Source organism: Rhamphochromis longiceps, linkage group LG1 (assembly GCF_057381845.1).
Source record: "Rhamphochromis longiceps isolate RC_006_pf linkage group LG1, R_longiceps_female_GT1.1, whole genome shotgun sequence".
Classification (NCBI taxonomy): Eukaryota; Metazoa; Chordata; class Actinopteri; order Cichliformes; family Cichlidae; genus Rhamphochromis; species Rhamphochromis longiceps.
Window position 1 is genome coordinate 43,078,847 of NC_140557.1, and position 26,917 is coordinate 43,105,763.

The 26,917-nt window shown below is 42.3% G+C and overlaps 3 protein-coding genes and 1 long non-coding RNA gene across 4 annotated transcripts in view; 1 reads left to right on the forward strand and 3 right to left on the reverse strand.

Annotated features, from left to right (window-relative positions):
- Positions 1 to 23,114, reverse strand: LOC146679290 (uncharacterized). The gene is made up of 6 exons (XM_085410145.1): positions 19,926 to 23,114; positions 17,551 to 17,592; positions 4,638 to 5,021; positions 2,992 to 3,108; positions 1,011 to 1,101; positions 1 to 926 (listed from the first exon to the last, which is right to left on the reverse strand). Exons 2-6 carry the CDS (start codon positions 17,588 to 17,590, stop codon positions 614 to 616), a joined length of 945 nt encoding a protein of 314 aa, XP_085266271.1. The 5' UTR covers positions 17,591 to 17,592; positions 19,926 to 23,114; the 3' UTR covers positions 1 to 613.
- LOC146679291 (uncharacterized) lies at positions 6,048 to 17,544 on the reverse strand. The gene is made up of 2 exons (XM_085410167.1): positions 14,094 to 17,544; positions 6,048 to 13,997 (listed from the first exon to the last, which is right to left on the reverse strand). Exons 1-2 carry the CDS (start codon positions 14,194 to 14,196, stop codon positions 13,423 to 13,425), a joined length of 678 nt encoding a protein of 225 aa, XP_085266293.1. The 5' UTR covers positions 14,197 to 17,544; the 3' UTR covers positions 6,048 to 13,422.
- Positions 10,599 to 24,509, forward strand: LOC146679292 (uncharacterized). The gene is made up of 3 exons (XR_014912142.1): positions 10,599 to 10,712; positions 11,886 to 11,958; positions 24,378 to 24,509. It is a non-coding gene; the product is annotated as an uncharacterized LOC146679292 (long non-coding RNA).
- uqcrfs1 (ubiquinol-cytochrome c reductase, Rieske iron-sulfur polypeptide 1) overlaps positions 23,251 to 26,917 on the reverse strand; it is a 7,824-nt gene continuing 4,157 nt past the window's right edge. Inside the window, exon 2 of the mRNA XM_085410159.1 lies at positions 23,251 to 24,241. Within this exon, the coding sequence (XP_085266285.1) occupies positions 23,631 to 24,241 (611 nt within the window). The 3' untranslated portion in view covers positions 23,251 to 23,630. The remainder of the gene's footprint in view (positions 24,242 to 26,917) is intronic.

Here is a 26,917-nt window from a genome sequence, read left to right on the forward strand (position 1 = left end):
AAGATCAAAGCAAGTGATTTATTGTGATGCAATAATATCTGAGGCATCAGCACAACACACAAAAGTACTCAAATCTCATTAAGTTTTTCCCATTTCAGTTCACAACACAGGATGGAGGAAGACTAGAACATTCGGTGTCTATTTGTCAGACTCCCTGTGGACAGAACCTTATTGAAAGCAACTTTACAGCCCATCAAACCAGAAATCATCATCAACACCACAAGAGGAGCCCTAGAAACTGAACCATCAGCAGGGGCAGAGCTGCCTCCTTTAGCCACCCCAAAACTAACAATGGCGAAGCCCATTGGGGGAAGCACACATAAGCAGATCTGAACTTACATCCAGAAACTGTTTTTATAGAATACCTTTACAGGGAACCATTTTTATACAACTTTTGTTCCCACGTGGACACATTTTATGAGCGCAACCACCCACTGAAACTGTAATGTAAACTGTTATGAGCTTTATTAGGAATGAATAAAAAAGAGAACTGTTTTCTGATCATTTGAGCGTTTCATAAAATTTCACTCTGAAGTCATGAAAATAAGAATAATCAGAAAATTATGATCAATTATTAAAGCAAACACTGCCGCTGGTATTCACTGTGACCTCTTCAGCTCATAATCTTCACTTCATCTGGAGAGTCGAGCTCAGCAGCTGTTATTTTCTCTTTCCTCTCTTCCTCCTGTTTCTCTTCCACCGCAGGATCTGGGTACAGGCAGGAGGTGTTGCCATCTTTCCATGTGACCACAATATTTCCTGCATTGCTCTGCTCACTTGTGTCACTGTTGGACATGTGAGGCTTGTTTCCCTGCAGTGGCATGTCTGATGCTGGGTGTGTGCTCTTTTCTTTGAGCAGCTCCTGATCTTCATTTTTCTGAAGCAGAGATGTTGCAGCCTTGTACTCGGCTATCTTCTTCCTGCTCCTGTTTGAGTTAGTACAGAAACCTTTAATATAATATACAGTATGTTCGCTCTCAAAATAGCAGTCAAACAACTTCGGGTCATACTTATTTGCCATGGCTCCCATTCCCAGGAGAAGAAAACCAACAAGAAGGCAGACAAAGGCCAGTCCCAGCAGTACAAATGTCCATGTGGTTGCTGCAACACGAGGATAATTAAAACCTGAAAACCTCCCTGCCCTCTTTCATATGAGAATATCATATGCACACTGCAGAATCAGTAACACACACACACAAACAAGAGTTAAATAAGGGCTTGTCAGTATTTCCCAACTTTTTATTTTTGATAATCTGTAGAATATTAGCCTCAAAACAAATGCGTATCTACAGATGTGAGATGTTTCCCTGATTAGAACATGTAAAAATTTGACATAACAGTATTTTCTACATGACAGCATTACAACATAACAACACTAACCTTTTAGTCAGCGAATTTCTCTGGATTTTTGAATGCTCGCTTTCTTACTAAAATATGTGGCATCAACGTTTTTGCCAAATGTGTAAATTAACAGTCCGAGCTGTTCACAGCTACTCCCCCTGACAGCCTAATGAGTAATGAAAATGAACCAGTGCCAAGACCCTTGTGGTCTGGTTCACCAGCATGAAGCTGAGAAACTGCTGAGCAGAATTCTTGCTCTGAGCTTTATCATTTAGCTTTTCCCCCCCGACAAGTTTCCGTTTTCTATATGGAAAAGCTTTCAGCATGTGGCAAAGTGGCTGGGACAGAATTCATTTGCCATTTGTCACTTGCATATATTGTTATTTTGTGTTCTGATATCTTATAGTCTATCATAATGCTTTAATGTAGTGATGGGTCCAGCAACACTGACGCACCGACGCATGTCTCAAGCTCACAGAGTGAAACCTGTATCGGTGCGTGCGTCGCTTTAAGAAAAAGTCACGTGATCGATACAGCTGTGTTTAAAAGATGCCGAATTTTTCTGAATAAAAACTTATAATAAACTCTGAATCAATTACATTTAAATGGGTAATATTACATTCACAATACTGTCATTTTAATTTTCACTTAATGTCATTCACAATATATTTTAAAGATGTCTGCAATAGTTGCAATGTAAAAGATATAAAATGATTCCATGGAAAGTACAATAGCTTACAGTGTGTACAAGTATGACTAGGTCATTGAATCAGTGTCTGTTGAGTCTCAAGTAAGGTGCCTGCAATGATATTTAAGGTCCAGCAGGTGTCGGTGTGGAGCAAAACAGCAACACTGTGTCGACACAGATACAGTTTGGGGAATGTGCTGAAAGGCTTCACGAGGCCTCATCTACCCATCACTACTTTAATGTAAACACAGCACATGCAACCTTGGCTCTACATACTATCCCGGGTCTGTTTGTGGTAGCATTGGTTATATTCACTTCATCATTAATTGATTTGAATCTTTCATTTGTTTATGTAGCTTGGTTATACTTACCATTGTGTGTTCCTTTGAGCAGGTCCTATGTGTAAAACAGTACTTCCTGATTTTATAGGATATGATGTCACTGATTATGTCAATTGGGTGTAACCAAATGAAGAGGTGTTTCTTTTGTGTAAAATTGTTTATTTCATTTAAAATAACCTCACGAGTCAGATTAAGTGAAGAGATTGACTTTTCAAACTGTTTAGTTGGGTGAATGAGTTAAGTGGAAAAATCATTTTATTCCTGTTTCTTTGTCTAGACTGTGTTGTGTTGCTTAGTCTATCCTGTTTTCCCAATGGTAGAGGTTAATGAGATCCAGGTGTGAGTAGAATTCTGTATAAAGCAGGTGAGATTTTGACAGGTTCTTATGTTTTTGTGAAACAATTGTTGAAAGGCAACGCCAGAAAATAAAGAACACTTAAAGGAAACTTGAACAGTCTGCAGATGCTGTCTTCCTATCACCTCTCATGCTGCTTATGTTATGCTACTTCACACAGCATACTATGTCTCAGGAAAAAAAAATATTGCAGACTATCCAAATTACCAAGTATTTCATGTTACACATCCATTTGGATCAAGTATTCTAGCAGGAGCAGCACTTACGGTCCTCTGTGCGGTAGAACCAACGTAGATACTCTCTTTGTTCCTTTGTCATAGCTGTCAGCTCTCCTGTTTGTGCTTCATCCTCGTACGTCAAATCGTCAGAAGCTCTCCGATGTCCTTAAGAGGACACACAGACAGACCCCACAGAAGCTTTGATTGTCAAACACAAATGTAGCAAACTGAGGATTTCAGTATCAGCTCTTAAATTTGTCTCTGTACCAGTAATGATGAAGTGGCAGGAGAGCAGGTCCTCTACTGCCAAGTATGCATGCAGAGTATCACTGGGCAAGATACTAACCCCAAGTTGCTCTCGGATGCATCCATCGCATTATAAATGTGTACGCATGTTAGGAAGCACTAAAAAGCTTAGAAGAAAAGTGCTTGCGTGATTGGGTGAATTTGGCATGTTGGACGCTTTCTGTGCTCTGGGAGAGTAGAAAAGCGCTATACAAGAATTAGTCCATTTAACATTTACATGTGCTGTTCATTAAACATACTCTTCTGAATGTAATATATTTTGAGTTCCTTAGTGATAAACTGTAAAGATTTTGTTGGCCAAAGATTCAGGTCACTGTGACCTGACCTCCTCAAAGCACTTTCTAACACAAGTCTCATCCACACGATCACACACACATTCATACAGCTCTTATCTATACACTTTGATCTAACACTCACACTCCAGTGGATATATCAGGACAACTTGGGATTCTGTATCGTGCCCAAGGATACTTTGACACATACAAAGTACGTTATGTGGATCCAGCTTTCTAACTGCTAGCTGACTCACAGTCTCTCATGACAAGAATGTTCTGCAATGAGTTTTCTTTGCTTTTCTATCTTTATTGCAATCAAAAAACACAGGTCACTAATAAGCACAATAGTATGGACAAGTTTGATTTAGACAAGATTAGTGAAAGAAATTCACTGACGTTTAAATGAGCTCCACCTTTTTCAGCTGAAGAATTAAAGTGATAAATGAACACTTTAATAGAATACTTAATAATATTAACTACTTTTTGACTACTTCAATATATTTTCATGAAATCACATTATTGCACTTTCACTTTAAATTTGTCCGAGTTCCTTTTCTACTTATATGTGAACGTGTTGCGTATTGCTAAAGCAGGATTTACGGTGTGTCCGCGTACATGTTTTCAGTCGAATGGTGGGGGTTCCACCCACCCTAGATACATTCCCGTGCAGTCATCCAATATCCTGACTGCATGTTGTTGGAAGCGTATGACATAAGCATCTGCCAAATGTAGACTGGTTAATAAGTGAGTCAGAATAGAGGAAAGAGTGATAGCAGAGTTCACTAAACTACAAAAGTCCAACATAAAGAAGCACAGTGGCTGCGGTGGACATTTTCATTGTTTTTAACTCTCTTTGTGTGTTAGAACTTCTCTGCTGCCGGCTGACAGACCAAAATCTAAAAGAGCAACAGTGGCCTGCAGACCAGCTGTTACACACACTTTGTACACTGCCTCCATCTGACAACAGAGGCAGACTGCAGGCCTACAGGCAGGCCCTGGACTAAAGTGGGCAGTGAACCCGCTGTCTTTGGTGGACCATAAATCCTGCTTCAGTGTGAAAAGTGTGCAAAGAACAGAAAAGCTGCTTTCTGTTCAATAACTACTGAGTCTTACTGAATCTTTCCTGGCAGATGTCCCCCTGATCCAGAGATCTCCACTTTGGGTGTTTGCTGTGTTGTACGAGGATCGCATGCTGGCCATTGTGTGACAGAAGCATTGATAGCTTTCTACTGATCAGTTGGTCCCGGTCACAGTCCCATATTAACCAAGCAGCATCCACCTCGGGTTCATGGCAATCCTGGGTGTGCACTGGCCCTTCGTGCTGGGCTGACAGACACCTAGATGATGCGACACACATCAGCATGTCCCGACTGATCCAGATCCACTGCTGATATTCAGAGTCTAGGTTGCATGTCTTCAATTGGACTTCACCTGTATCTGCTGAATCTTCCAGACACAGGTTGTGCTGGGTGTTGTGGATCATGAATGCTCTTGCCCCTGCAGGTGTTGACAGTATAACAACGTTAGATATAGACCACTTAAAAAATGATATTTTGCATGGTTGGAGCTTAACAAGGTTCCAAGTAGAGCTTCAACATGGAACAAGACAAAATGCGAGTGAGACAAAACATTTTTTTGAGCATGCAATTGATTTAAAATAACGCTTAAACTGAAACAGGCTGTTTTACAGCTGATCAAAAGTTTAGGACCACATGCCTTTAAAAGGCCATATCTGTGTAAAAATGTCAATTCATTGTCATTTTCTGTCAGGTAGTCAAACTGTCATGATGTTCTGACGGCAAAGGCAAAAAAAACTTTCCCTTTTTGAATGTGGTTGGGTTGTTGAACTGCATAAGTCTCTCACAGCACGCCATCGCTGCTGAGGTGGGACACAGTAAGAAAGTCATTTGGAATTTCTTAGATGATCCTGAGGGTTATGGAACAAAAAAAATCAAGTGGCAAGACCCAAAGAAATGTCACAAGCACTGAACCAGAGGATCCAACTGGCTGTCCGTCAAGACACTGGACAATCCTTGACCCAAATTAAGGCTTTTACTGGTGCCAACCGCAATCGCATAACCATCAGACGACATCTGAGACTGAAGGGCTTTAAAAACAAAAAACGTCTTCAAACTAAAACGTCTCTGTTTTGCACTTTGCAAGAGACCACCAAACATGGGACATTGAAAGGTGGAAGAAAGTTTTACTCTGATGAGAAAAAAATTAAACCTCGATGGTGCTGATGGTTTCCAATGTTACTGACATGACAAGCAGATCCCACCTGAGATGTTTTCAAATTTACAAAAATGGACAACAGTTCCAGACAGTAGATGCCCTTCATGCAGTTGTCTTCAGCTATGGGTGGCTGTAGCTCAGGTGGCAGAGCAGGTCAGCCACTAATCACAAGGTTGGTGGTTTGATCCCAGGCTGCCTCCTTTTTTTTTTTTTTTTTTTTTTTTTTTCTTTTAAATGACATCAGAAACAGCAGTATGCGACATTACGTGATGGCAGAGCTTCAGTTCATCCTTTGTCATTTTTTTTTTTTTTTTTTTTTTTTTTTTAATAAATAGGACAGGGGGAATGAATGAGAGAGAGAGGGGGAGAGAAAGAAAGAAAACCAAAGGGGAGAAGAGACGGTGAGAAGGGGGGGGAAGAGAGAGAAAAAAAAAAAAAAAAAAACTCCTGGGTCACCTGTATGGAGAAAAAAAACAAAAAAAAAAAACAAACAAACAAAAACAAACAGAGGAGACAGCAAACAACAAAGAGCAACATAATAATAGAGAAAACAAAGCACCATCACAATAAACTAGCTAGTCATAGATATCAGTATTTACTAAGTAATAAACGATATTGTGCAGCACGCAAGATAGACAGCGCACAGTGTGCTTTGAGGCAGCAGCCAAGAAAGCTTTAGTCCGCGTCTGTGAATACCCATGTGTGCATACCTGTGTGGATCAGCATGCTTGCATTCCAACGGTTTCTCCATGTAATGATCTGCTAGGGAGTGTGGGGGGGCCACAGCCCCGTCCTCCAGGGTGTGAAGCGGGTATGGAGGAGATCAAAACTCCAGACATCCAGAGGCCCCCAGAACACAAGAGACCATGGAAGACCAACAGAGGGGCAGCCGCGCCACTGTCCCAGTAAGAGCTGAGGAGAGTCCCAGATGAGGGCTCGCCCAGCAGCCGCGGAGCAGAAGTCAGGGGGAGTTGCAGTGACGCGCCCGTGAGCTCCGCCGGCCCCCAGCTGCGCCTGAGTGACCGAGCCCTAGGCCGAGAGGCTGGGGGCACCCCACCTCCAAAGGGGCCCGAGCGAGCCCCAGGCCCCAGGCCCCGACAAGCGGCCGCCAAGGAGTGAGCCGGTGTGCACCCGGACGCCCACCCCCAGACACAAAGAACCACCAACACACCGACACCTGAGGGAGTCCGCCACCGGCAGGGGAAGTGGTGGTGGGTGGAGATAGGCCTCCAAACCTTGGAGGGCCTGAGGTGTCCCCAGAGAGGTGGCGTCTGATACCCAACCTGACATATAGACACAGACATACAGGCACACACAGACACAAACATCCATTCCCACCCTCATGCTCTCATATGCACTCACTCCACACTCAACCAACGTGGAGACAGACATAAAGAGACGCTGTACACACAATCACACTCCCCAAGCGTACTCTACAAACCGGGTCTAGGTACCCTTGCCCCTGGAGGGGGGAATTGCACCCAGACCCAGGTGGTGTTACCCTTTTCCCTGCGGTGGGGAGAGGCAGACCACCCCGACTCCGCAGCAGCAGGGAGGCCCCACACCCCAGACCGCAGTCGGACGGCCAACTCCTCCTCCTAGCCCCCCCGCTCCAGCAGGTCGCAGAGAATGGGGGTGGGAGAAGACTCCAAACCTCCCTCCACCCGCTCATTGTAGTGTTGATGCATATGTGTTCTAAGGTGCAATTAAAACCCAGGAGGGCATGGAGCTACCTGCCAAGGAGCAGCAGGTAAGCGCATAGTCCCTCCTGCTAACCCTCAATGACTAAGTGTATTTAAAATTGAGAGGTGGGCAACGACGTCAGGGGTGAGGTATACACCCTGATGGTGATTTGGACTCCGTGATTGTGCCCACCCCCAAGATCCTATATGTATGTGTAATGAGAGTGTGAATAATGTGAATGTCTAAGTTGTGGGATAAAATTGAGGCAGAGGCAGCCAGAAGGGGACAGGGGGGGGGGGGGGGGGGGTAGCCTCCTCTGCACCCTGGTGACATACCCCTACTCCAAGGCCCTGCATGTGTGGGTGGTTGTGGAGGAGCGGGAAGAGGGAGGCAGCTGGAGATGGGGAGGGAAGGAAGGGAGGGGCAGGTAACCCCTCCCTGGGGCCAGCTCCCCCGCTGACCCCAGTAGGCACTCCCACCCTCCGCGACCCGCCAGGGAAGGGGGGCCCAGGCCCATCAGACCGGGGCCCAGTGCAGTAGCGCCCCCCGGCTCCACAGAGCCCTGGACATTCCACCCAACCCCACCACAGAGAAAACTGCACCCACCCCACCAACCACACATCTTCCAGACAACATAAGACGGTAAACGCCCAGGCTGAGATCTTCCTCCACCTCTCCTGTATCTCCCCCTCCTGCAGAGAGTTCCTGAGAGAAGAAAGCTCCTGCAAGATGTGACCATCCCCCCCACCAGTTGAAGAGCCCCCCAGGCGGCTCGATGCACCGGCGGCACCCTGCTCCAGGGCCGGGCCCCCATGCACCCACCCGCCCACAACCCCGGCAACACACCAACCAGGACCCGAGCCCCCGAGGCCCGGCCCGGGCCCCAGCCCAGAGACGGAGCGCCCCCAAAACCTCACGCCCATCCCGGACCCACCCAGGGGCAGCCAGGTTGCCAGGTCAGTAACCCACGTCCGTCAGCACAGACCCTCCCCTAGCCCCGCTGCACGCAGCCGCGAGGAAACAGTCACCTGAGAGCCAACAGAGCCCTCAACCGGACGTGACCGCTACCCCGGGTTGAGCCCCCCAAGGAAGATGCCTCCGGGGAAGGGTTAGGCTGCCTCCTGGCTGCATGCCAAATGTCCTTGGGCAAGATACTATGTTTGCCTACTGGTGGTGGTCAGAGGGCCCGGTGGCACCAGTGTCCGGCAGCCTCGCCTCTGTCAGTGCGCCCCAGGGCAGCTGTGGCTACAATGTATATGGGAATGACTGGATGTGTAAAGTGCTTTGGGGTCCTTAGGGACTAGTAAAGCGCTATATAAATGCAGGCCATTTATCATTTCACCACTTGGAGAAATTTTCCCACTCACTTCATAGAAACGCTTGCATCAAGCATGGCGCATCGAGTTTTTAAAGTGATCAACAATAACGCTGGAGCTACTCATTGCTGAATTCATGTTTGGAACTTTGACTTCTGTTTTGGAGGAGGGTTAGTGGTCAGTTTAACCCTCATAATGTCCTCCCGATTTCCATACAGCTTTGCTCCTCAGGGGTCAAAAATGTCCCCACTTCATTTGACTGTTTTTTAAAGTATAAAGTATAAATTGTCAATCAATTCAGTGTTACACCTTAGTTTTACTTAAGACCAACACATTAACACAAAATTTACTCAACATTTTACATTTTAGGGCCACCAGACCTTCTTTACAAAAACCACACCCTGTTTTTTAGCGAAAACAAATTGAGAAAATTAAATATTTAATTGTTTAGATAATTTTGACTATCTGACTAACTACAGAGTGCTGTATGTTGAACTTTAGTGAGAATTTTTTTTGAACCATTTAAATTTTTTAAATGGCAGCACGTAATCACACCTGTGGTCCTCAGGGGTCAAAAATGTCCCCATCTAGTTTGATTGATACTTAATTAATATGAAGTGGATTTTCCCCCACTTTTAATTAAGACTTAATTCAAACATTTTTAAACATTTTTTTTATTCCATTTCAAATTTAAATCTGATAAAAACCTCATAAAAATGATTTTTTTCTTTGTTTTTGGGTAAAAAATAAATCATCAGTTATCGTGAGGATCGTTTCACAACCAGAGTCAGATGCTTTAACAGATGATCACAGACAGGTTTATGTCAAAGTTAATTTAGAAAGCTGTTTTTGAACTACTTCAAGCTTTTTACTGGCAGCAAATAATCACATCTGTTGTCCTCTGGGCTCAAAAATGACCCCGTTTGCTTTGACTGTTTATAAAGCAACAAGTATAAAATATCATCCATCTCTGTGTTTCAAGGTTTTATTCAACTTTATTCCAACTCATTACCTGACAGTTTTCTATATTTTGGCATGGTAGGAACACCAGGGCATGGGTCTGAGTGAAGGTAAACTTTCATGAGGACAAAGGCGTGTCCATATTTGACCCAAGTGCAGGAGGAAGCTCAGGTTTATTCCTCTATTTATTTCATGTGCGAAATACGTCTGTATAAATGGCTCGCAGCCCCTTGGCGTGCGCACTCACAACAATGGCTGAGCGTAATTGTGCGGACGTATTTTACCTCCACAAAAAGCTGAGACGTGGTTTGCGATCCATGTGGCAAAAAAGTGAGGTGTTGTGGACATACTTGCCAACCTTGAGACCTCAGAATTAGGGAGACATTCAAAAGGGCTGTTTGGGAGGATAAATATATTTTACAGTGTTTATTTATCGGATAAAATACGTTAAATGTCACCGTTATTATTGGCCGGCCCGGAAACAGCGCGGGTGTCCAAATTCAGAGGCTGCTTCCACCTGAGGACCGGCCTTCGCGGTCTAAAGAAAGCCGGGTAGTACGTCACGAGCGCCCTCGGTGGAGTCAAACTGCCGTCTGCTCCTTGCTCTCTAAAATATAACCGGGCACCAGGCACGTGCAGGGGGGGGCTAGAGGGGCTTGAGCACCCGCCCCTTTCCTGATGGGTGACCAAGGTGCCCTTTTGTTGAGGCAACTTTAAAAAAAAAAAATTATTTTTTTTTAATGTGTGTGTGCGTGCGGAGTCCTGTCTGTGCCCCTCAACAATAATATTTAACTATTAATCACAGTTTTGCTAAATAAAAGGATCTGGCTTGCATCAGTCACATGATCACATTTAACCAATGATCGCCCTTGACGGCAGAACGCGCTGGTTACGAGCCGGGAACGAGCTTACAAAGAGCACGCGCATTTTTTCCGGTCCGGAGCTGTAGGAGAAACACAAGTTAACTCAGAGACAGATTGATGCGACAAAACCAGTAAGTAGGTGTACAGCGCACACTGTAGTGTGTAGCACACAGGAGTATTAGCTTATTACGTACACGTTGGTAAGCTGTCTTGTTGCAACTGACTAACTGAAACAAACGAGCGTGCTGTGTGTGCAACAGCGCGACAAACATTACCTGTCCTTTTATTAACTGCACAGGTAGTGCTGCTCACAGCTGCTGGCTACCTGTGTAAGGCTGTCATGGGTCTGTAGCTCTGTCACCGTTTTAGGGAACATATTTAGTTTTAAAGTATTTAGAAACATATTTAGTTTTAAAGTAAGTTTCCGGGCTTTTCCTGCCTTTCTGGAAGGATTATATTTCACTAAAAAACGATCTAATATGCATGTTCACAATTATGCATTATTATAATTATAATATATTAAAAACACACGCTGTATTTTAAAGAACATACATTAAGAAGCAGATTATATTAGATTTATATTTTAAATAAGACAAAATTTGGATTTTACAGCAGTAAAATTTTTGTATCTCTACAGTTCAAAAATGTAATAAGCTTTGCCCCTGCACAGAGTGGATAGTGAAACAAATGGAATCATCATAATGACATTATTTCATATTTATTACTTCCCCCTCCTCATTGCTTTATTATTGTAGCTCTAGTAATAAATAATAATGTAAGGATTCTGGATCAGCACCATGATGCCCATAGTATATACAGTATTCTGAAGAAGGTCTAAAATGTCACTGTGTGTGCGTGCATGTGTGTGTTTTATGTATATGGATTTTTAAAAAATATATTACTCATGATATAACATTGTGCAGACATGGCTGGTAAGGACATGAGGAGGAAACAGCAGGAGCTGTGTGAGGCTACTAAAGGCAGGGCTATAACATTTTTCTGTCATCATTTTATTATAGATTAAGTGCAAGAGTTGTTAGGTGTGGATAATTAGATTATAGTTTATTGCAATAGCAAGTTGTGCCTTGTTCTCAGATAGACAGCAAGTGGAGAGTGATATATGAAATGATGGAAGGAAGAAGAGAAGCAAAGAGTGATTCACAGGCAGAGCCTAAATTATTTCTCACAGTTTTTTGTTGCCTTATGGTTCCAAGCGCTGTCACCAATCTTTGCATTTTGTTATTATCTCATGATACTTGTTTAATCAGCTACCATCTCTCCTGTGGACTTTTTAATGTCTACAGTCTCAGATCAACACAGCCCTGCCCTCCAGCACTATCCACAGCAACCCCTCAACAGCAACATTGTACCCATCAGGTAAACCATCGGCTACGTTTGCTTTGCCTTGTTGCCCATATTAGATTCTTGATGAATGTGTGTTGTTGTTATTCAGCCTGGTTCAATGTGCCCCTTTTTAACTTTGAGCACCCGCCCCTTTAAGCCTCTCTGCACAGCCCTGCCGGGCGCTGGCGTAAACTCTCGACCGTCTCACACTTCTGTTTGATCAGTTTTCTGTTTGACGTTTATTCAGCTGTGTGAAAACCCTGGGGAACCCTCCCGAGGGAGTAATAAAGTTACATTTAATTTAATCTAATAACTTTAATCTCAGCCAAACCGATTTACTCACGAACAAATAAAACACTGAAAAAGCCAAACAAGAACATTTTTAAGTTATCAAAGTGACTTGTACATCATGTTTAACCCGAGTGGTGAAAGACCTTGGGGGTTTGAAGACGATGTGTCGGCTCAGATATTTGAAGTTTACACAGCTACATCCTCACCTGAAAATATGTTAAAAGTTTTTTTGTGACCCAGAAAGAGAAATAAGAGTGATAATAAAACTAAGTAGCTGCCGTCATTGTTGGAGACTGGAATTGGCTGGGCCCGCTATGAATTCTGCCATATGGTTTTTCAATTTTGTTGTCCGGGTGGAAAATCTGGAGAAAGGTGGGATTCTCCCGGAAAAATCAGGAGGGTTGGCATGTATGGTTGTGGCAACATCACTAACCTTGTCAAACACCTCAGAGTAAATCATATCACAGAATATGACGAGCGTATGTTGAGACTGAAGAGGAGGACAGGGACAGGTGGTGCTAGGGTGAGAGTCTCTCACGGAGTCCTTTAGTGCTGCAGGCAGGCAACGTGTTCAAATAGGCACAACTTCAGGTTTTTTATTTCTATATGATGAACTCTGCATTATTACGTGATAAGAACAAGTAATCTGATGTCCTGTAATCATTATAACGCTATAATTTGAGATACAATAAATAAAATCAGTTTTTGTACAAAGTATCGGATCAGTATCGTCGATACCACCCTGAATATTACTTGGTATCGGATGGGAAAGGAAATCAGTGGTATTGCACATCACTAGCAAGCGCCCAGTACGCTACGACACGTAATGGGAAATTCACAGACAAACTCACGGATTCTTCCACTGACCGCTGCGGCACACCTGCACCAGGGCAAACATCCGCCTGCTATACAGGTGAAAATAGAGCAACAGGCCCGCTGAGTCCTTGATTTTATCAAAAAAAGTTGTAAAGTTGTTTTTGTAGGATGGCACATTGATTGTGTTTAAATATCAGAATACTACCATACCTTGGTACGTCTATTCTGCAAGAGTAATTTGGTTTTACAAAAGCAGTTTTATATCTTTTTAAAAACAAGAGTGTTGCAGTGCTCGCATTTAATCAAAAGACAACTGAGTAGAAGATGCATTTTTATTAAAGAGGTTCCATTCAGTCACTCTGAGTGACGGTTGGCATGTCACTTTTGGATTCACCTCTCATCTTCATCACCCTCATCGCTTTCTTTATTGCCTTCAAGTAGGGAGTCTTGTTCTTCAGAGTCGCTGTCAGCAAATTCATCCCACCAGTGGAACTGTTGGCTTGCATTACTTTTCTCATCATCACTGTCTTCCTCTCTAAACTGTCTCCTAAATCCTCCAGGAAGCAGATCCTCCGCTGCTTCTCCTTCATCCGGGTTGGCTTCATAGTCAACCTCAGCAGCAGCAAGGTCACTTTCATCTTGATGAGCTTCATTGCGTTCTTCTTCATCGTTGCTGCTGTCAGCATTTTGATCATCATCCGCAAAATTATAATTGCAATAATTGTGGTCATTTTCATCATCAGCATTATTGTCATCATGTCCATCATCAGAGTTGCTGTCATCAATTTCAAAACGAATGTTGAAGAAATTATTCTGATTGATGTGATCATTGTTGTTGTTAAGCTGCTCTGGCTCCCAAAGTCTCGCAACTTCACGTGGTAAAAATATTATAACATGTTCCACACCATTTTCAAAGACGTTGTCCATATCTCCCCAGTTACCACCTTCAGCCAAGAGTGGTTGCTCTACATGAAAGTTCAGTTAGCAAAGTCACAGCTAATCAAAAGAAACTTCAACACTGCATTACGTTTCTCTTGTACAATAACAGATCAAGTTCTTACCCTCATTAGGCTGAGCATGGGCCCCATCTCCTTGTTCCATCATCTGAACTTTAAAGATCCCACAAAGACATAAGTTATTCAAGTTAAGCAGTACATTTCCCATCTGTACTGTAGGGCATGCTCAAAAATCTCACTGTAAATATCTACCATCAGCTATCAAAGTTACAGCATTAAAAGTAAGTGTCACTTATAAAGCAGTTCCCCCAAAACTCACCCTTTTTTCAAAGAAACTGCTCTATGAAAATGTCCTAGTTCAGCTGTGTGTGTATCTGCTTGTTGCTGGAGTCAAAAATATGTTTCAGTTGTAACATTTAAACCTGCACTGTAACTGTGCAATAGCTGTGATGTCATAAGAACTACCAGAGTTCCATCCCATGACTGTTCCTTAAAATTCCACCTCAGGAAGGCCAACTCTGATGGCCTTCATCAGGGCTTATGTAAGCTTACTTCAGGAGTACCAATGTAGCCACTGTACTCCAGGTACCCTATGACCCTGATGGAGGGAGGTGTTAGCCCTTTTCTAACACAAAAATCAGTATAAATCACAATATACTGATATTTAAAAAACATAACCATGCTAACAGACAGCCATTTCTAAGTAGTGATCAGTGTTGGTCAAGTTACTTGAAAAAAGTAATCAGTAACTAATTACCGATTACTCGCCCAAAAAAGTAATTAGTTACTTAGTTACTTTTAAAAAACACGATTTACAACCTGAAGAGGTGATAAAGTGATAGATCTCTCAGCCCAATTCTACTTTTTCTGCATAATCCATCATACAAAATGTAATCAAATGGAAAAGTCTCTCTTTTTAAAACTTGTTTTATCAGTTTTAATCTTTTAACTTTATGCATCAAGCAAACATGTAATTATCTGCAACATTCTCTGACTGGAAGAAATTAATTTAACATTTAAACCTATTTTCTGCACATTCCAGCACATAAAATAAAATATTTTTTGTGTGTTTACACTCAGTCTTTCAAATAGATGCAAGTAAAACACAGCAGAAAATAAATAAAGTCAAAGACTCAGCGGTCCTGTTGCTCTATTTTCACCTGTAAAGCAGGAGTGGGGTAGGCGGAGGTTTACCCTGGTGCAGGTGTGCCGCGGTCAGTGGAAGAATCCGTGAGTTTCTCTGTGAGTTTCCCATCACGTCGTAGCTACTCGGTGCTTGTTGGAAGTTTAGGTTTTTTCGCTGTAAAAAGAAGTTTTCTTCCCACGCACAGCGGACACAAATGTTTTTGTCACTTTTTATGGAATCAAACTCAAAGTAAGGTCAGTACTTCCACGCTTTAAACGCTGCACGCTCATACTCTCTCTGCACTCGATATGTGATCCACTGTTGATCTGCACACAGCTGTTGTCACCAACGTCGTGCTCGCTTACGTCACTGTCATGAGACATTCTCGCAAAAAAATCACGGTTTTAGTAACGCAGTAATGCAGCGTTCCTACGGGAAAGTAACGGTAATCTAATTACCGTTTTTGCAATAGTAATCCCTTACTTTACTCGTTACTTGAAAAAAGTAATCGGATTACAGTAACGCGTTACAAGTAACGCGTTACTGCCCATCTCTGCACATATGTGGACGCCAGGTCCTAGGAGGTTAAGGTGCCTGGGAAGGGAAAAACTGCATTATAGGTGGCAGAAAATTCACCTCTGTTCAAGGATCATCATTCACAGTGAACATAGATGGCCTCTTTCATTCCTCTTTCAAACCATCTGTCTTCTCTGTAAAAGATGTGAACGTCAGCATCCTTGAAAGAGTGACCTTTGTCTTTTCGACAGACATGTACAGCGGAGTCTTGTCCCATCGAGGTGGCTCTTATATTTTGTGCCGTGCATTATGTAGAGGTCTGAGCACTCCTCACTACACTGCACAGCGTACAGTGCGTTGTTTAGCTTGTGGTTGGGAGTTTTGTCCTTGGGATGAACCAGTTTTTGTCTAAGAGTGGCTGAAGTGCACTGGGATGTGATCCTTGGAGAAGACTCTGCTGTGTTCCTCTGATAAACCTGCTACATAAGGGATGACAGTGTTGTTCCATTTGTCATTCTGTTTCTCCCTAATTAATTGAAACCTTCTTTCCTACCCATCTTCGCTATTTTCATGAAAGCCCAATTGAGATAACCACATTTTAAGAGCTTACTTCACATGTGTGTGTTCCTTCGTTTTCCCTTCTGGCTTAGAGGGAACATTTTCTTCCTGGTGTTGCAGGTTCCTGATTACTCCAAGTTTGTGTTCCAGAGGGTGGTGGGAGCCAAAAAGGAGGTACTGGTCCGTGTGTGTGGGCTTTCGGTAAACTTCAATGTTGAGGTTTGATCTCCACTTGGCAGTGTGCATGCATGTACAGTGTGTGTATGGTGTGTAGTTCAATGTGTAGTAGCAGTGTGTGTCCATTTACCTTTGTGGTGGGGAGCCTGTCTCAGCAGCCTCCCAGGATTTCTTCTACTCCATGTCCCGAAAAAAAAGCTCTTAGCTGCACTGATTCTAGTCGCTGGTGCCTTGTCTTGCGGTCTTGCGGGTTGCACACTTCGTGCTCACATGGGATCCTGGAGCCAGCCATTCCCCTGGCATATTGCCCATGGTCACACATTTCACACAGACAGCGGATCCTGGCAGTGGCTGCCTGAGGCCAGTGAGTTCTCTGATGTCGCGGGCGTCCCCCTGTTCCCACGGTCTTGCAAGTTCACGAGCAGTAATGTAGAAACTAATGGCTTATCTGTTGAAGCCGGGGCAGTCAGTGTTTATTTGTGTGTTGTTTTCTGGGAAGGCCAAGAAAGAGCTAGAACACCTAGCAGGAACTCCCTGCTCATTGACTCCCTGTAACTAAGGTTACGGACTCCCTGCTGGCTAGGCTACACAGGGCCATGTCTACCCAGGCTTGTCTAACCAATTTGGTGTTCATTTCATCCCTCTACCTGCATCACCTGTCCCATCACATGCTGGCAGGTTCTGGGGACCCTGACATTGCACCTGAGCTGCTGGCCACTTCCACTCACCTGGCTTCCCTACCCTGCCAGCTCTCCTCTTTCCACCATGCCTAAGTGGGCAAAGTGGGGATAGTGGATGCCTCACAGGCAATGGTGAAGTTTCTTGGCCCTCGGATGGCATCCACTCTCCTATCTGCGTGAGGCCAGGCCCATCCTCCTGCAACCCCTCCCAGCCCCTGCCCTCCAGCAGGAGCCAGTAGAGGGCGACTATCAGGAGGAGGATACTGACTCTGGGGTCCACTTCCCCGACATGCCCATCGTCCACAAGTTGGACCACACATACAGCCCAACGGTCACACTTGTACTTGGCACCTTGTTAAGATCCAACCATGCAAAATATTGTTTGTTTGTTTTGGGTTTTTTGCCATTTTTCAAGTGGTCTTCAACTTTTGATCGGGACTGTATATATTATATTAAGTATTAATAAAATCATTTCAAAATGTGTTTGAATAACAAGGTTATTTACCAGACAGGAGCAGCAACAGTAAGATCCTGGCATCAAACATATCTGAAAAAGACAGAGTAAGGGGATTCTTTCAGAACACTCAATAGAAGCTGTACAATATAATGCCAAGTGCAGCAATATCATCCTGTTGATATCAAACATACATTGACTATACATCTATTTATTATCAGTACATTTCTTTTATATGCCCATTATTTCATCTCTTTTATTCCTTATCTTGCACTTTTAATCTTTTGTGCTACTGACAGGAGGGTTACATTTTGTATTCTATTGTATTCTATTCTGATTACAAGACTATACTAACTATGTTTTTTATACATGTTTACATGCAGATAAGAGAGAGCCAGCACAGTGACAGATTTATTCTGGTCAACCAAGAGGAAAGTGAGCACACATCCAAAGAACCAGCAGTACATAGAGAATAGTGGTGTGTGTTATTTCCACAGCCAGTAAAAAAAATAGTTGTATAGTGTTCACGTTGTTTCAAAACACCTTTAGTGCTTGACTGACATATTTCAGCTTGTAGGTGTCACCAGAATCATCATAAAACTATATGAATAAAACATTTCAAATAATATTTATTCTTTTAATAGGCAACCATATAATGTATGGGTCAGAGAGACAAAGTTTAGACCATGTGCCAAGATTACCCACTGGACCAAACGTACTGATGAAGCAATACAACTGTTCAGTCTAAAAGCATTGCTTTCATCCATGCAACTTTGAAGAGTGTCAGCTGTGTCAGAAGTCACTTCTCTGTCTGGCTCACAGTGAACAAATCTCATTGTAAAGACCTATTTGAACAAGCATGTGATGAGCCAGTCAACTCCAGATATATACCTTGCATATAAATATAATATGGTGAGAAAAAAACAACTTAAACATAAAAAAATCGCAAAGAAAGAACAATACAGTATCCACATCTTCACCAAAGAGTAAAACAGTGAAATGTGGAGTATTAAACATTAGGTCTCTCTCCTCCAAGTCTCTGTTAGTACATGAGTTGATAATTGATGAACAAATTGATTTACTCTGCCTTACAGAAACCTGGTTGCAGCAGGAGGATTATGTTTGTTTAAATGAATCAACACCCCCGAGTCATTCTAACTACCAGAAACCTCGAAGCACAGGCCGAGGGGTCGGTGTGGCAGCAGTTTTCCACACCAGCCTATTAATCAACCAAAGACCCAGACACTTTTAATTCATTTGAAAGCCTGATGCCTTGCCCACCCTAGGTGGAAAACTCAAAAATCTGTCTTATTTGTAATCATCTATCATCCACCTGGGCCTGACAGAGAGTTTTGGTCTGATTTCTCAGCATTTTTATCTGATTTAGTGCTCAGCTCAGATAAAATCATTATTGTGTGATGTTAACATCCATGTAGATGCTAAAATCACGGCATTTAATCTCTTATTAGACTCTGTTGGCTTCTTTCAAAATGTAAAAGAACCCACCCACCACTCACTAATCACACTCTGGATATTGCTTTACTGTTGCCAGAGTGCTGCTCATAGGGGGTCATATGATTGGATTTTCTCTGCATGTATTATTGTAGTGTATACCTTACAATATAAAGCGCCTTGAGGTGACTTTTGTTGTGATTTGGCGCTGTATAAATAAAATAAAATTGAATATAAATCTCCATAATGTGTTTCTAATATTACTGACCACTCAAAGCACTTTTAGAGTACAAGTCACATTCTAACCATACATTTGAATATTAGGTCAGTTTTATGATTGTTACATACAATTTTTCAGCTGGTATGATTAATGATTATGAAGGCCGGAGAAACCTGCGGTCAGCTGAGGATGAAAAAGTCACCTGGTTGTGACAAAACATTTCTCCTTCTCAAAATGCAATCAACTTTCTGGGAATGTGTTCAAAGACATTTATATGGGATGTGGCACTGATAAGCTTCAGTCTGACTCATTATCACTGCTGATTTTCAAAAGGTTCAGCAGCTAACCTCTCACCATCATCCTAATTTAAGGGCTTAAAATCATTATTAGTACTAATCATTCATTTTATCCATAACATATTTTTAATGTCTTTATCCCTCTTCCCTTTTTAATTACTTCTATCAGACTACCCCAAGTATTTTGTTTCTTAGTGCTGTTTGACTGCAAAGACGTCTTATTTTCAGCACACCTTTGGATCACTTGCACAGATGTAATACTTATTTTGTTTCTGATGAAACATGTCCCTCTCTTCAGAACTAGTCTGTGGCACAAAAAGAAATGTTTTGTTTTTTGGGGGGTTTTTTGCAAACAGCATGAAACAAACTGTGAAACAACTTTCCCCTTCATAGAAACCTGCTGGTTACACTTACGTAAATCACAAGAAACCGTCTATATTTACTGATAGTGTACTTACTTTTTGATGCTCCAGCTCTGGCAGAAGAAAGGAGAGAGTATCTGTGTGCTATGCAGGCAGAAGGCTAAAAATGAGACTTTCCAAAGTGAATGGGGAGGAGACTGTCCAATGTTTCATTACTCCGCCTTCTTTTTCTGAACGCTGATTGCGTTAAAGCCCATAAACAGAAACACTGTGATATTTTGTTGAATTATTAAACAGAACTACTATGTGAAGCTGAAGCCGGTTGCTGTTCTGCTATAACTCAGTCATGCTGTCCTGTTAATCTTTGATATCAATATGAAACTCATTCTCACAAAAGTGCTGCAAAGTCTTTGAACCAAAGTTCAGACGGTTGCATTTCAGGTCTTTGACCCTGTTGCATAGTTACTATTTATATGACCTCGTTGCAACCTTGGTTTTTCTGTTTGTAAAGGTACATGACTCATTGGTCAAACGCCTGCGGGCTAACTGCTGGCTGTAAAAAGATTCATTTTTATAGCACACTTGTGGAGAGGTGAATAACCTCTGTGTCAAGAAAGAAAAGCACATCTTGTTGTGTATATAAAAAGATTCTGGAAGGTATATTAATGGGTGTTTCTCCCCTTTTCACTCGTGTTTATACTCTGCATTTAATCATTAATTATTCATCTCTGGCTCTCCTCCACGGCAGGTCTTTTGTCTTGTCTTCCTCCCCCCAGCAGATGGCTGCCTCTTTCCTAAGCCTGCTTCCCACTGACGATGTGCTTAGATTGATTCTTGGGGTTTTCTACATTTTCTTTGTATAATTTGTAGGATTACAAGTGGTTTGAGGAGATTGTTGTTGTGATTTGGTGCTATATAAATAAAACTGAATTGAGTTGTATGTGAGGCCTGGCACTGAGGAGAAAATGACTTGCACTGTTTGAGAGAACGAGCTGGAAAGGATGTGCAGCAGATTAAGGATAGAGATCAAAATGTGCTTAGAGGTGAAGAGCATGTGTTCAGATATGAGAGTACTTTGATGAACTGAAAGAGAGGAGGACAGATGGAGCACAGCTCCTGAATCAGGAAGAGCAGAGGATTAGTAAGGAGGAAGGGAGGGAAACTATAGACTACAATGTCAGTAGAAGCACGACAGAATACATGTATGTGAATTAGAGAGAGAGATACAGGTTTTCCACCTGAATATGTAACATGAAAGGTGACTGTTGTAAAGATCCAGATTTTAGCACATCCCAGCACACCCACTCACTTCACCAGATGCACCTTGTTTACTTCTCTCCCCTTTGATTGGGTGTGGTGCTTGTCCTTAATTGCACTCACCTGTCACACATTATATAAGGACTGCATTCACTTTTGGCTCACTCTTTCTTCACTCCCACACGGGGCGGCAGCAGAGCATTGGCAGTCCATGTGTGTCTTTCCTTTATTGATTTGGGAATAAAAGGAGAACCCTGTGAACGATTAGATGACTGCTTATTCTCATTCTAATCGGATGAGCCCATGATGCTGATTACTTAAACCCTAAGCCTTCCTTCCTTCCTAACAGTGAGAGTGAAGACAGATGAGTTTAAATATCTAAGTTATAAGGAAGTCAATTTTAATTTATATTGCACTTTTCACAGAAAATTAATAAATCACAAAGTGCTTCACAATAAAACATTTGTTTGGTTGATATATGGATTGGAGACAGTGGCACTGAGCTGAGCATGCTCAGATGATGGACAGAATTAGAAATGAGTCCATCAGAGTGACAGCTCAGAGTCAGAGAGGCTGAGATGGTTTGGTGCAGAGGAAGGAGGGTGAACAAAGGATGATGAAGAGGGAGACCTCAGCAGAGGTTTATGGGTGTAGTGAGGGAGTGCATGCAGATGGTTGGTGTGACAGAAGATGCTGGAATAGTGTGAGATGGAGCAGATGATCCGTTGTGGCCATTTTGGTTGCGTCCACATATGTTAATCTATTTTATTTTAAACAAATGCAACACTCCACGGCTGCAGGATGTACTGTAGGTGGAATCCCTTCTCTACACTTGCTATAGTACATGGCACTTTAAACAGCACATGTCCAAGTCTCATTGAGGTGTAATGTGCTCCTTAGCGGATACTCAAACTGCATCTTCTGTTTGTAGTATAGTTCGACTGGATTCTTGTTTTGTCCATCCTAATTGTGTTTACCACTTTTCCTTTATGTAAATCATATATGCTTTCCCATTATGCCCAATAATTACACCTTTAACATTTCTTTGGCTGTTACTTGTTATAATTCTGTCCACAACTTTGTTTCAGTTTTTCATGGACAGTTTAATATTTCCTCACTGCTTTAGTGTGGTTGTCAGTTCAGTTCTTCTGAGGCTTGTAACTAGGGATGGGTACCGGTGACATAAACGGTAGTAACCAGACCGAAAAGCAGCGCACATTTCGGTGCTTTTTTTCCTGAGCTGTGATACACTTCTAGCCAATCATTTTACGTTTCCGAGGATAGTAGGCGGGTCCAGGTACGTACGTTCTTTTATGCAGAGCTACAGATTAAAAATGCCCAAAGCGAAGCGGTCAAAGTCTGGCTGTACTTCACAGCAAAATATGCAAACTCAGCAGCAACAAGTGCTTTAAGCTGATACTGTGATACTGTCAAAGGAGGCAACACCTCGAATCTGATGAAACACCTGGCGACGCATAGCGTTTTGTTAAAAGCCCAGAAATGCGCCGTATTTGATAGCTTGCTGCGAGACCTCACACCGAGCACATCTACTGCGGGTGTGGTGCCTGTTATCGGACCCGGAGCAACATCCCCAAAAAACCTGAAGAGGAGCGTCCTGGCCCCTAGCCCTGCCAGTGTAGCAGAAATGATGATGATGATGATGCAGCAGCAGCCGTTCTTCTCTGCGTGAGTAGCTTAATGTTGTTCGTGTGTAATTTACGTTGAGTAGGCTAACCACGTTATTACATTAATGCATGTAAGGTGAACTAGCAAACATCATCATAGCTACATGCGGCTGTCTTCTTGTTTGATGGCAGATGCTCCCTTCACCCTGGCCAAAAAGGCTAAAATGACCAAAGAAAAAGTGGAAAACAGCTAAACATGAGAGGTTTTTGGACCAATTTTGTGTTCTCCATTCTTTAAGCACCGGCACCGTTTCAAAAGTACCGATTTGGCACCGGTATCGGATAAAACCTAAACGATACCCATCCCTACTTGTAACTTTATCGCAAACACATCTGGGCTTTGTCTTGATGTATGTTCAGTTATTCAGGTAAGTAAATCCCAAAAAGTAGACCTGCTCAATTTATCTTCTGTCCAAGTATTTCGATGTGACCTGAACATCAACAGAATGTTAAACAAAGGCTTAACACAGACCCACAGCTGTCAAATACAATTAAATCTTTATTATCCAAATCTGAATACATTTGTTCTCCAGAGCTAGATTATATCACTCAAGATGTTTATCATGTTCAAGTCGTACTCAGGAAAGGAAAAAAAGACTATGAAGTTTTCCAAGTGTAGTCAACTGTCTGAATGCAAAACTCAAAAGCTCCTCCTTGTTTTTAGCGTGTAATGTGCCTTTATGGCATTATATAAAACAAAGCAGAGGTGCTCTCATGTTCGAGTGAGCTGTTGAAAGGATCTAAACCCTTCGAACACCTCAACATCTTCTCACTAACTAACACAGCAGAATGCACCTGAATACATTTGTGATGGACTGACAACTGAAGTACAAAGCCATCTCAGTCCTGTGAGTGCCATTTATCCCACAATCACTGTGTTGTCATCTGGAAACTCGTAGTAAGGTACCTCCAGGTTGAGGGGGGCGGGGCCTTTCCTGATGCGGCCAGAGGCATCATAGTGCGAGCCGTGGCAGGGGCAATAGTAGCCACCGTATTCGCCGGCATTGGCGATGGGTACACATCCCAGATGTGTGCACACTCCCAGCACGATGACCCAGCTGGGGTTGATGACTCTGTCCTTATCATGCTGAGGGTCTCGCAGCTCTGTGAGGCTGACAGCAGCCTCGGTAGCAATTTCCTTCTCTGTGCGGTGACGAACAAACAGTGGTTTGCCTCGCCACTTGAAGGTCATGTTCTTGCCTTCAGGGATGTCACTCAGTTTGATTTCTATCTTGGACATAGCCAAGACATCAGCTGAGGCACTCATGGAAGAAACAAACTGAGTGACCACCGTCTTGGCAGCGTAGACGCTCACCACCGCTGTCGCCCCAGTAACCAGGTAAGAGAAGGTTCTCCTGGATTCACTGCTGTCCTGAGATGACTTGCTGGGGTCAAGCACCTCTGGACGCCTGTAGTCAGAAAAGTCTGGTACTCTGATGTCTGTATGAGCAAATCTGACTCCTGCAGATCCTGCAAAAACAGTAGCTGGAAGTTAGACTACTGGGATTAAATAGAGTAAAGATTCATCACCAATGAATGGTGCCCAAACTATTAATTCAAAGCAAATTAAACGAAACTAGAGACTACTAAATGATTTTCTAAACAGATCTGCCTCTCCAGTGAGCTGCGAACGAGTTCAAGGACCACAACAACAGTGTCCTTACCAGCTTTTGCCCAGCAGTTAAAGAGGAAGACTGACTCCCTGACGGTGGCCAGGAAGCTTCAGCTTACACATCAGGGTGAGACATTCAGAAAGAAAGTAGCGTCTTTATTATCATGTTTTTCCTTGGCATACATGTGCTGCACCAAACACATCTGAAAACATTTGTTCTCCAGTGACTGGCTGGATATAATTGATGAAACAGATAATATGATAGCAGACCACCTCTACTGCAAACAAAGAGTTACACAGTTTTTTTCTTAGCCTCAACAGCTTGAAAAAAATGCAACTGGGCTTTAAAGTTTCCAGCTTTAAATTAGTGGATCCTTTGTCTAAATTAAGTAGTATACTGCATTTATTGGTTTGTTTGTTTCCTTTAAAATGCAACTTCTGCAAATATAAAAATGTTTATTTAAGAAACACATGTGAAACACAAACACGATTTTGATATTCTTACTAACAAGGATAAGGCAGTAACATTCAATATAATTCAGAAGTTACAAGGCTGCAAGGTTAAAAAAAATCACTCAAAATACATCTGATCACCTACACTACAAAAGCACGTGACATTTATGAGTGCCAATGCAAGAGCACACTTATTATTCGTCAGATTTATTCTTATTCTCCATCTTCAGCCTCACATTTCATACTTGAAATGTGCAATTCACTTGTATTTTTATTTTTATTCCTATTTATCCCCTTTGTATATTTTATTTATATTTGTCTCTTCATTTATATATATATGTGTGTGTGTGTGTGTGTGTGTGTGTGTGTGTGTGTGTGTATGTATATATATATATATATATATATATATATATATATATATATATATATATATATATACACACACACACACACACACACATACATATATATATATATATATAATATTCTGTAACTCTGTAACTTCTGTCGGTGCTGTGCTTTTTGGAAATCGAATTTCCCAGAGGAACCCACCCGAGGGATTAATAAAGTTCTATCTTATCTTATCTTTGCTGTGACACTCGCCTCGCAGCTTTGACACAATCCCCACAACTTATATCATTTCGAGCAGCTCAATTGGGATGGTGTGCTATTACTTTTGGTGGTGACTCGTCGCCTGATTATTATTAGCATATTATTACTACTTAATTCTACTCATGTTACTTTAGATGGCTATAAAATGAGATGATTTTATAAGCCTCTGCGCTTCTTGTCAGTTTAGCTTTGACTTCAAATTGGGCAGATGGACCTTTGAGTCCTTGGGTCAAGTAAGCTCAGAGTGAAGAGCAAGTTTAGACAGTGCTACCTTCTTATCACTTCAACTGACTGTTACCAGAGGGGGAAAACCCAACCGCTCAACTTTTCTATGTGGAGAGCACAGTGAAGAGTAGGGAACAGACAGGTGAGCCTCATGTAAAAACATGCTGTACTATGTATTAGAACTACACTCTTCAAATTAGTAGTCCCAGGGCTGGTAGTCAGGTATGGAGCAAAAAAAATACGATTACTTGATTTAGTGCAACGATAAGTTCCTGTGTCTGGAGTTTTGTCTGCGACCTAAGAGGAGAAACGCACATACAGAGCAGGAGACGTATCGCATACTGGGTGGCACTGAACGGAAGCAGAGTGAAGCTGACCCCCCACCCACTTGAAACGTAAAGGCAAATAGGCGGAGCGGTTAGTGCTACGTTTGTGCAGATTTGTGCAGGTAAAATTAGCGTTTGTGCTGCTACGGTTTCCGAGATATTAAACTTTATTTTATAGGTCATTCAAAGGTCACCATCCCCCCAGACTGCTCCAAAACAAACCAAAATGGTCTACTTTTTTAGTGCTACGTTTGTGCAGATTTGTGCAGGTAAAATTAGCGTTTGTGCTGCTACGGTTTCCGAGATATTAAACTTTATTTTATAGGTCATTCAAAGGTCACCATCCCCCCAGACTGCTCCAAAACAAACCAAAATGGTCTACTTTTTTAGTGCTACGTTTGTGCTGGTTTGTGCAGGTAAAATAAGCGTTTGTGCTGCTTCTGTTTTAAAGATATTAATGAAAATGTAAAGGTCAACCAGCCCCCCCACATTACCCAAATCCAACAAAAGTGGTATCAAACGTTTGTGCTACGTTTGTGCTGGTTTGTGCTGCAAAGATTTTCGTTTGTGCTGCTATCATTTTAAAGATATTAATAACAATTTCTAGAGGTCATCAGAGGTCAACCAGTCCCCCCACATTAATTAAATCAAACAAAATGGGTGTCAATCAACTGTGCTACGTTTGTGCTGGTTTGTGCTGCTAAAATTTTCGTTTGTGCTGCTTCTGTTTTAAAGATATTAATGAAAATGTAAAGGTCAAAAGGTCAACCAGCCCCCCCACATTACCCAAATCCAACAAAAGTGGTATCAAACGTTTGTGCTACGTTTGTGCTGGTTTGTGCTGCAGAAATTTTTGTTTGTGCCATTATTATTTTAAAGATATTAACAAAAATTTCTAGAGGTCAACCAGCCCCCCCA

Coding starts and splice junctions, on each gene's coding strand:
- LOC146679291 (XM_085410167.1), bottom strand. CDS start 14,196: ATGGGAAATGTACTGCTTAACTTGAATAACTTATGTCTTTGTGGGATC. Junction 13,998..14,093: donor CCATGCTCAGCCTAATGAGG/GTAAGAACTTGA, acceptor ACTTTCATGTAG/AGCAACCACTCTTGGCTGAA.
- LOC146679290 (XM_085410145.1), bottom strand. CDS start 17,590: ATGTTTGATGCCAGGATCTTACTGTTGCTGCTCCTGTCTG. Junction 5,022..17,550: donor ACTGTTGCTGCTCCTGTCTG/GTAAATAACCTT, acceptor CAACACCTGCAG/GGGCAAGAGCATTCATGATC. Junction 1,102..2,991: donor GTTCTACCGCACAGAGGACC/GTAAGTGCTGCT, acceptor CTCGTGTTGCAG/CAACCACATGGACATTTGTA.